Consider the following 10,037-nt stretch of genomic DNA (forward strand, 5'->3'; position numbering starts at 1 on the left):
ACGGTCAGGGCGGCTAGGGTCTGGAACCAGCTTCCAAGAGAAGTGGTGCAGGCTCCTACCCTGGGGGTGTTTAAGAGGAGGTTAGATGAGCATCTTGCTGGGGTCATTTGTCCCCAGTACTCTTTCCTGCCATGGCAGGGGGTCGGACTTGATGATCTGCCCAGGCCCTTCCGACCCAAGAAACTATGAAACATCAAGTGCTGAATTTCTTGTGAAAAGCTATCTTGTGAAACTTTCTGGTTCCTTGCTTTGCTCTTCTCTTCAATTCCCTGTTGCCCACTGGAGGGCAATGTCTACACTCGCAGTACAGAACAGTCTCTCCCATGTCTCCTCTGCTGCTGCAGGTGGCAAGCACAAGGTCCGTGGTGATATCAACGTCCTTCTGTGTGGAGACCCTGGCACTGCCAAATCTCAGTTCCTCAAGTACGTGGAGAAAGTGTCTAGCAGAGCCATCTTCACCACTGGCCAGGGTGCATCAGCTGTCGGTCTGACCGCCTATGTTCAGAGGCACCCAGTCAGCAGGGAGTGGACACTGGAGGCAGGAGCCCTGGTGCTAGCAGACAGGGGTGTCTGCTTGATAGATGAGTTTGATAAGGTGAGTGCTGGGTTCTGGATGGTGAGGCAGAACAATAGTGGGGCAGGCCGGTGGCCTCCTGGCCAAGGGGCTCCACTAAGGAGTTTCTTCCATGCTGCCAGCTGCTGAGCATGCCTTGCATTAGGCCCCAGGCAGGCTTACAGTGCAGTCTACCCATGTGGTGCGTAGAAAGGTACTTGATGTCTGCAGTCTCCGACAGTGACACATGCCTGCTCTAGTGATGCAGAGCCTGTGTGTTGGGCACCGCATGGAAACATCTCTTCCCTGAGAGGCACCAAGCATTGCCCTTCCCCTACTAGGCCCACGTTAGATTGGGTGGTGTTGGAGCAAAAGGCTTTGCTTCCCAGCAAACTGCATGACTTACTTACCATGGGAGTGGTCTGCTGAGAGTCATCAGCCTCAGTCCCAGCTGCCTGCAGCCCCAGCAGCTAGGCTCTGAGGAGAAGGACCTGAGTGGCTGCAGGTGACCTGTAATGCTGAGGAAACGGGTGTCTCCTGCCCAGGAAGAGTCCTTGCTTCTCTCCGTACCCAGGTCTGCACTACAGCCCCTCCCAGCTTTGCCCTGTAAGCCCCTGTGGAGGGGAGCAGGCAGGGATCAGTGATTGTGGGACCCTCTTGGCACTTGCTGAGCCCAGGCTTATAGAAACTTAACACTGTTCTCTTGCTCCCCTCCAGATGAATGACCAGGACAGGACCAGCATCCACGAAGCCATGGAGCAGCAAAGCATCTCCATCTCAAAGGCAGGCATCGTCACCTCCCTGCAGGCCCGCTGTACTGTCATTGCAGCTGCCAACCCCATAGGTAAGTGCAGGGACTCTGGAGGTAGGGTGCAGAGTCTCTTTGGCAAGGTTGAGGTTGGACTTGCCCAAAAGCCTCCGCCTATGAGATGTTCAACTCTAAGGGTCTCTCCCTGTGTCCTAGGTGGGCGCTATGACCCATCGCTGACCTTCTCAGAGAACGTGGACTTGACCGAGCCCATCATCTCCCGATTTGATGTCCTGTGTGTGGTGAGAGACACAGTGGACCCTGTTCAGGTATGAGCCAAAATGTGAGTTGCAACTTGAGCTGGGATGGGGCTGCTCTCTGTCCTGAGGGTTTTGATCCAGATGCCTGCCATGCTAAGGTAGCATCAAACCTGTGAGCTCTGGAAAGCGGTAGAGCAGACTGACCCTAGGCACCTTGAGGCCTCTCCTTCTCTAGGGCTCTCAGCCTTGGCCTGCAGCTACTAACCTCTGCAACTCCCTGCATGTCTTGTATTCCCTCTCTCTTCTTTCTGCCCTGTTGTCAGCCAAGCAGAAAAGCCTATGAATTGGCCACCCCAGGGGGTGAAGATGCTGCATCCCTGACAGGGAGCTAGAGACCTTCAGAGAGCTGTAGCCCCATACCCTGCCCTCCAGAGTCGGTCTGTCAGTGAGATTCCTTGGGGACATGTACAGCATCATCCTTGGGGCTAGGCTCTTCTGTCACAGCTTGGTGCCCTGTATCCCTTCTGCAGGGGGGATTTTGCCCTTCCAGGTCCCAAAATAGCGACCTCCCTCTGCATGTAGATTGCAAGAAAAGATTTGGGAGGATTTGGTGGCAGCTTACAAATACATCAGAGGCAAGGATCAGGGGCTAGGTGAACAACTATTCACCAAAGTGCCCCAGGGGAAAACCAGGAGCAACAGTCATAAACTCCTAGAAGAAGGTTTCAGACTGGATATAAGGAAAAACTTCGCGGTTCGTGTGACCGGAGTCTGGAATAGTGGGGGTTGGAGGGGTGTAGGTAGCTACCCTGGAGATTTTCAAACAGAGGCTGGATGCACACCTTGCTGGGATTATTTGGTCCCAGCAGTCTTTCCTGCACAGGGCAGGGGGGGTTGGACCCAGTGATCTCAAAGTCTCAAAGTCCCTTCTGTGAAACTGTTGGATGGCCTGCTTGGAGCTGGTGAATGTGGCTCCCTGGACAGCAGGGTCACTGTCTAAAACCACGAGCCCTACCTTCCCTTTCCCAAGGCCTGGGTGTTACTCCAAGCCTTCATCAGCCTGGTCAATGGACCAAGAATTAACTCCACATCCCTTGCCTGAGTACAGCCTTTAGCCAACAACCTCTATGCATCCTTCTCTGGTGTGAGGCTGCTTGTTGTAGCTGCAGCTGAGCTGCACTAGTGGTTGTGGTTCTGCAGCTGGTAACTTCACTGCCTGTTCTTTATCCTCTCTCCCATAGGATGAGATGCTTGCCCGGTTTGTCGTGAGCAGTCACATCAAGCATCACCCTGGCTGCAAGGATGTGGTGAACGGAGATAGTCAGGAGATCATCCTCCCCAACACCTATGGTGTGGACCCCATCCCCCAGGAGGTCCTGAAGAAATACATCATCTATGCCAAGGAGAAGGTCCACCCCAAACTCAACCAGATGGACCAGGACAAGGTGGCCAGGATGTACAGTGACCTCCGGAAGGAGTCTATGGTGAGGGGATATAGGAAAAGGAAAATGCTTTTAGGAGGGGGCACTAGCTGGATCAAGGGCAAGGCAGTGACAACCCCAGCACAGGCCATGTTCTTGTCATGACCATCACCTTAGCACCTGGTGCAAGAGTCTACCACCTTTGTCATGAAGTAAGAGCTTGTTGGCAGAGTCTTGCAGGAATCCATGGGAATTGCTTCAATCCCTCAGTCCAGCTGGCATGGACCTGATGCACTCCTGCCTTGTCCCTGGCTCTTCTCCATCCACGGATGCAGAGGGAAGACTAGTGGCTGTAGGGGCTTCTGGCTCTGTTTTCCCCTGTGGCTGACTGTAGAACCCATTGGGATTCGGGGTCTCCTCCTGAACTGAGGAGCAGAGTTTGCAGTGGCTCCAGGGAGTTCCCCAGAGCGGAGGAAAAGCTGGTTTAACATCTGGCTTTAGCCTTTTTAAATCTTTCTACTCAGAATTGGGGGGAGAGAATTGATTACTTCTTCACGCCATCTCTCTCCCCTCCACATAAATCAATCAAGAGGCAGAAATGCAATGGTTTTGAATGGCCTTTACAGCTTGCCTTTTGAATGAGTATCGGCATTGGCTACTTGCAAGCCATAGGATCCTTGCTGTGGCTGCTCTACGTCATGTGTGCCACCAGGTGGTGCAGCCCTCCCAGTCTCTGAAGCTCCCTCACCGCAAAGGTTCAGGAGGGGGCTGCCTTGTCCCCTTGGATCTGGGGCAGAGGTGGAGGGCAAGGGGGTTCCTTGCCTGTTCTGTGCCTCTACAGCATTGTCCCTCCTCCCTGTCTGTAGGCCACGGGCAGCATCCCCATCACGGTGCGTCACATTGAGTCGATGATCCGCATGGCCGAGGCGCATGCCCGTATGCACCTGCGGGATTACGTGGTGGAGGATGACGTCAACATGGCTATCCGGGTCATGCTGGAGAGCTTCATTGACACGCAGAAATTCAGCGTCATGAGGAGCATGCGGAAGGTGGGTGGGTCAGGGCAGTCTAGGCTGTCCCAGTTTTTTGAGGGGCTGGGTGGAGACATGGCTTAGCTAGGTGGAGGATAAGGCTGCTCATACTGGTTTGTGCTGGACAGTGGCCCTCGCCTCTGAGTAGGGCTTCAGTGAGCCTCTTCTTGCTACTCTGAGGGAAGAAGCTGCTCTGCCCTAGAATACAGTGGGCCAGGCTTGCAGTAGAAAGGTGCTTGCACCACCTCTGCAGAACATCCTTCACTTAAGGACTGATGCAGAGCTGATAAAACAGAGCATTTAGGGGGTAGCTAAGGTGTGGTGCCCTGTGTCCTGGGCTGGTGTGGTGTTCCACGGGGATCTCAAAGAGATGGCACGGTGGAGAGCTTCCCTAGTCTTATCCTCTGCAGTAGGGGGTTGGAACCAAAAAGTGCCACTTTGGAAAAGTACCTGAAGGTGAAAAACTCCATCTGACCAGTCTCACTGTATTGGGAGTAATGCCAGGTCCTGTGCCCTTCTGTGACGCTTGAGCTCTGGTCCTTTTGCCTTCAACTCATGGTTACCAAATGCAAGCAGGGGATCACTTAAGCTCCTTTGCCTGGCCCTGCATGTGCAGGCCCTCAGAGTCCAGCCTCAGCACGGACTGGTTTCTAATTGATGTCTGGGTCTCTTGACTGGGCATGTGCTGCCCCAGCCAAGCCCAGGAGGCTACAGTGAAGTGCTTTGGGTTCAAGGCTGAGGAAAGCTGCTCTGTCCAGAGCTGCCTTCCTATGGGCTTGGTGCTTGGAAAGCTTCAGGGCTGTCCTCCTAGCCTGCAGAAATGTCATATGGCACAAACGGCAGTGGCCCAGTCAGGCATGTTAACCCTTTCAGTTCTGTGGATCACACTGCTCACCTGCATGACCAGCAGTTTATCAATAGCTTTGTGCCCCAGAGGCACATCTGGACCCCACAGAACATGTAAAATGGGCACTGCAGTGTCCTCAGGGAGCGAGCTGTTTCTCCCTCTGGTTCTAATCCCCTCGCCTCATGCTCTTCTCCCCAGACCTTCTCCCGTTACCTGGCGTTCAAACGGGACAACAATGAGCTCTTGCTGTTCATTCTGAAGCAGCTGGTGGGTGAGCAGGTGATGTATCAGAGGAACCGCTACGGGGCCCAGCAGGACACCATTGAGGTGCCAGAGAAGGACCTAGTGGATAAGGTAAGGGACAGGATCTCTGCTAAGCTGTGTTGGAGAGTGGGGGGTGGGAGGAGAGTAGTAACTAGCCTTCGCCTTCCCTTGGGCTCCACTTTCCACCTTGGGTGCTTATGGACCCTGAGTTGTGTTTGCTGCCAGGAAGAGGAAACGCTTGTGACCTCAGAGATGAGGAAGATGCCAGCTGCTTCTGCCTTGCAGGAAATAATTGATGCGTCTTCCAAAGAGTCTTCTCTGGGGTGCTCTGCTCCCACTGCCACAATCTGTCTGTCTTTGCTCTCTTGAAGAGGACTTGCATTATTAGAAACAGCCTTGCTGAGCTGCTGCACCAGAGGAACCCTGCATAAGACAGAAAACATTTCAAGTCGAATCTGGCTCTATCTGTTTTCCCTCTCCTTGTCTTTCATCTTGGCAATCAAAGTGAAGCAAACTAGTAGATTTAGCTTATTCCTAATCTTCCCCTGTGCCTTGGGCTCCCATGCACTAGCAGAGTAGCATTGGGACAATAGAGCTCAGACTGGCATGCACAGTGTGGGCAGGTGAGGCTGCAGGGTCCCTGCCCCAGGGCAGTTGCAGTGTGAAGAGGCAGTGAGGTGGTACACCAGGAGAAGCAAGCAGTTATACAAGCAGCAATCATTAGATATTGCTCACGCCCCTGCTCCTTGTGTGGGGCTTCCCTGTGTGGTAGGTCACTTAGAAATGGGCAACTTGTGGCCCGACCAGTTTGTTTTGCAGTGCTGACACCCAGCAAAGTACAGTAGGAAACTTCTCAATAGCTTTTTCTCCTTTGTTTCTTGGACCCCATCTAACTGCATGTTGGGCCTATGGGATGGGTGCTGAGGATCTCCACCACCACCTTATTAGAGGAGATGGTGATGTGTCCTGTGCGAACAGAATTACCTCAGGAGCAGGCTTGAACTTCTTCCATTGTGGCTACATGTTTGGTGCAATGAAAGGATAGGATGGCACCAGGCAACTGGAGGGCAGATGTCCTTCATACAGCTCTGTTAGGCTCCTGAGCCCTGACCTGCAGTCTCCCCTGTTCGTCTGCTGGGCTACGCTGCTCAGGAGGTGTGCGGCCTTGGCTGTGAAAAGCCTTAGGGCTTGAAGTAATTGTATGCATGTTAACTCCCTGCCAATCCTCTCCCAGGCTCGCCAGATCAACATCCACAACCTCACTGCCTTCTACGACAGTGAACTGTTCAAGATGAACAAGTTCTCCCGTGACGTGAAACGGAAGCTGATTGTCCAGCAGTTCTGATGGCGATGGCAGAGCCTCTACCCGTACCAACAAGATGAGATGTCAGTGCTGCATCTGGCCTGGGAATGTGAAGGGACATGGGAACCTGAAGGACTAAGCTATTCCCTTGCTTGCTTCGTGGCTTCTGAATTGAGGGAGCGCTGAAGGACTTGTATATACGACAGCCATGCCTGGATAAATCTGTTGGCCACATCGATAATTAGCTGTGTTGTCTTGTAGCTGAGCCCAGTGGGCAAGAATTGCTGGTGACGAGACTTGGTTTTCAGACTCGTCCCAGTTCCTTGCTGTTGATCTCAGCTCGGTTCCACCTGCAGGGCTGGCTGGAGTGGGAGCAGCAGAAGGCACCTGTCCTCCAAGCACTTGCCAGTCGGATCCCAAAGGCCTTCTGTGTTCTTCCCTCCTGTCTCACTGCTACACTGTCTGATGGGCAGCAACCAAGACTGGGTCATGGGGAGTTGAAACCAACTGCTGGGGAGATGGAAAGGTGCTGGCCTCTCAGCTCAACACCCTGGGCTTGACAGTTAGTGTTTCCCCAGGCCCCCTTCTTGGGCTTGCTTGCTGCTTGGCCTCAGCAGGGGCCTGGTGAGACCTCTAACGTGACAAAAGCATGACATGACAGTACGAGGCAGTCTGCTGGCCTCTTTTCCGGCTGTCTTGCCACTCCTGTATGTTCTAGGGCAGTGCCCCAAGCCTCAATGGGGTGTCAGGTACCTTAATGGGTGGTGGCATGGTCAGTTGTAAGGGGTGGGGGGATGGGGTGAGAAGTAATAATTAGACCAAGCACCAGAGCTCAGGTTATGCTGATGCCCTAGGAATGGGGCATCGCTCCCGGTCAGCAAATCTGTGTTCAGTGCCAAGGCAGAGTTGAGACAAGGGGGAAGAGTGACCTCCGATTCTTTAGTACCTGGGATGGAGAGGACCCAAGAGGGCAACATGAGGGGGCTGGGGTGGGATGAAAGGTCTGGAGGTTTTGAAGTGTCAGATCTCCTGTTTGTGCATCACCTGTGGTTCTGCTCGTTTATTGTATGTGTTTTAAATATATGTGTTTGCTATAGCTGTGCATTTGTGCTTATCTAGGAATGTCCACCCCTGCACTAAGGAAGGACAAGCAGAACTGACCCGCATGCCTGGTCCCCCTCCCTCATCCCCTTGTTCATAGTGGCTGCTGCCCTGTCCTACATGGAGGTTTAATGTGGGGGTGAGGAAGCTGGTTTCAGCTCCTGGGATTGAATATCCTGGCCTCACTCTAGCCCTGAGCTGAAGCCGTCCCCTTGGGTGGAGAAGTGGGAATGGACTTGTGGCTATGGCTGTTTCTCTGCATTTCTCCTCCAGGTCCCTGTGCTGTGGTGTAGAGAACAGGTAAGTGCTGTGCAGGCTGGGGAATGACTGACCCTCTGCCAGTCCTGCCTGAGTCATGGTCAGATGCACCGAAAATGGGGCCTTATGAACCTATCTCAGCTCTTACCTTTTGGAAATGCAGGAGGAGGGGGGCCACAACTGCCTGGCCACAATCTACCTGTATGCAATAGGGAGGTGCTTTCAGGTCCCACAGGCCCTTTGCGCTCCTGCCTTCCCTATGAGCTGCTGTGTTGCCATGTCCTCATCTGCAGCCCAGTAGCACCAGTTCCCACCCTTCTGCCTGCCTTTCATTGTGCAACCTCCTTGTCATTTGACAGCCTGGGCTAAGTGGAAACCTTACTCCAGTGTGGAAAAGGTCTAAGGCCAGTGCAGGGAAAGCTGGTATTAAACAGTGGCCATGTCAAGCTAGCACCACCGTGGCCTAGTGGCTAAAGTGATTCAGGCACGCTGACTGTTGTAGCCAGCCGCTCATAAGGGAGGAGCAGGGTTAGTTTCCTGTCCAGCCGTCTGACTCCCCAGCCCACGCAACCACCTGCCTATTTAGAGCTGGGCCAAATGGAAGGAGGACTTCAGCTTTGAGTCTGCAGCCAGGCTCTAGCTCACGCCTCCAAAGAGGTCCTCATCCTTGTGCAGCAGACATGGCAAACTGCCACCCTGGTCTTGGACTACTGCTGCCTAGCTGAGGCTGGGTCTCTAAAATGGCTGGCCACGCCAGTGATTTGGATGTTGTAATGTGTATCACTGGCTCTGAAATTGTAGTGTCTGTGTTCCCGGCCAGCTTGGCTGCAGCCCTGTTAGCTAACGGCATTTGTTCCTGCCAGGTACCTGGGTTAGCACATGATTCGCATCCCGTGCCGGGCTTGGCAATGGCTGCTTATGCTGTGTGTCGGGCTCCCTTAGTATGTTTGTTTAGCTGGCTTGGCTGGACTCCCTTGCTCCTGGGTCTCTGCCGAGCAGGGAGTCCTCTGTGCAGCTTGTGGAGCTCCTTGCCCCTCAGTCTATGCCTGTGTGGCTAGCTGGGGTGTGAGCTGTGGCTGCATGCACACAGGTGTGGTGATGACAGAGCTGCTGGGGGCACAGACACCCTTCCTCACTACCAGTGTGTGTAATGCCTGCTTTCAAGCTGTGGTTAAAAGCTCCAGTGTGGTGAGGACCTTGGGATGAGCACAGAGCGGTTTTTAACATCTCCCCTGCCTGTGTCTGAGGCAAGAAGTGCAAAGGCCCTGGAAGAGTAGCTGGGATTACTGAAAAGTGGTGTCTGGCCCTGCCACTTGTTCCTCTCCATCCTGAACTTCATTGCTGTCTAGCTGTGGAGGAAGCTGCTGCTGAGGAGACTTTATGCTAATCCAGAAAGAAGAACAGCCAGCCCTGTACACCAGTGATGAGACCGCCTCTTCTGAACCAAATGTGTGTGTTTGCATATTGTAGCAGCTGAGGTCAGGAGGGAGGAGGAGACCTTGAGATGTTCAAAGCCATTTACCTGTGTCCCATGAGAGCGTGACAAATGAGACAGACAATTTTGTGCCAGGAGAACCCAGGAGTCCTGATTCCCAGCTCCTGCTAGCAGGGGACAGTGGCTTAGAATTACCCTTTAACTTTTTTTTACAGCACTATATAACTGAAACTTGGTGACTTTCTTTGTTAACTCCTTGATTGGCTTGGTAGGAGTTAGCTCTTTTGTTTTCTGGTCTGGAATGCAGTATTGGGAGCAACTGGGTCTCCCCACCCCTACCCCCTGCCTTTTGGCGTGGTCACTAGGTATGTATGCTCCATGAGATACAGCTCATGTAAAGTGGACTGGGAAGGGCTGATGTCAGAACAGGGATAGGAGAGCATGGGAACAACCTCTAAGGTGGGAAGCAGATGCTTGTTTCAGTCCTGCAAGAAGTCAGCTACACCCTCCTCCTCAGCGAGTCTGGGAAAAGAAAATAGTGTAGCAAAGATTGTCTGCAGTGAAAAAATGCAAGAACCATCCATTTAGGATACTGCCTTAGCCCTGGACTCACTAAGAGCCCTTAATATTGGAGTAGCTACTTTGCCCTATCTTGTTTTGTGGCCAGCACAGGAGTAAGGGGCCACCTAGGAAATCAGGCCCTTGCTGAGGCTGGCGTTTGGCCATGAGAGAGCTAATGCTTGACCAACAGCATCTTCCTTCTCTTGTGGTTGCTGGGAGTTCATATTCCCTGGAGTTAGCACCAGCCAGCTGCAG

General features: G+C 53.2%; 1 protein-coding gene across 1 annotated transcript in view; it reads left to right on the top strand.

Moving 5' to 3' along the window:
- Positions 1-7,234, top strand: part of MCM2 (minichromosome maintenance complex component 2) — a 21,087-nt gene extending 13,853 nt beyond the window's left edge. The window contains exons 10-16 of the mRNA XM_019536833.1: positions 345-595; positions 1,271-1,397; positions 1,518-1,630; positions 2,803-3,045; positions 3,849-4,031; positions 5,059-5,214; positions 6,359-7,234. Of these exons, the coding sequence (XP_019392378.1) occupies positions 345-595; positions 1,271-1,397; positions 1,518-1,630; positions 2,803-3,045; positions 3,849-4,031; positions 5,059-5,214; positions 6,359-6,469 (1,184 nt within the window). The 3' untranslated portion in view covers positions 6,470-7,234. The remainder of the gene's footprint in view (positions 1-344; positions 596-1,270; positions 1,398-1,517; positions 1,631-2,802; positions 3,046-3,848; positions 4,032-5,058; positions 5,215-6,358) is intronic.
- Positions 7,235-10,037: the final 2,803 nt, after the last annotated feature.

Source organism: Crocodylus porosus, unplaced genomic scaffold (assembly GCF_001723895.1).
Source record: "Crocodylus porosus isolate Cpor-Errol unplaced genomic scaffold, CroPor_comp1, whole genome shotgun sequence".
NCBI lineage: Eukaryota > Metazoa > Chordata > Crocodylia > Crocodylidae > Crocodylus > Crocodylus porosus.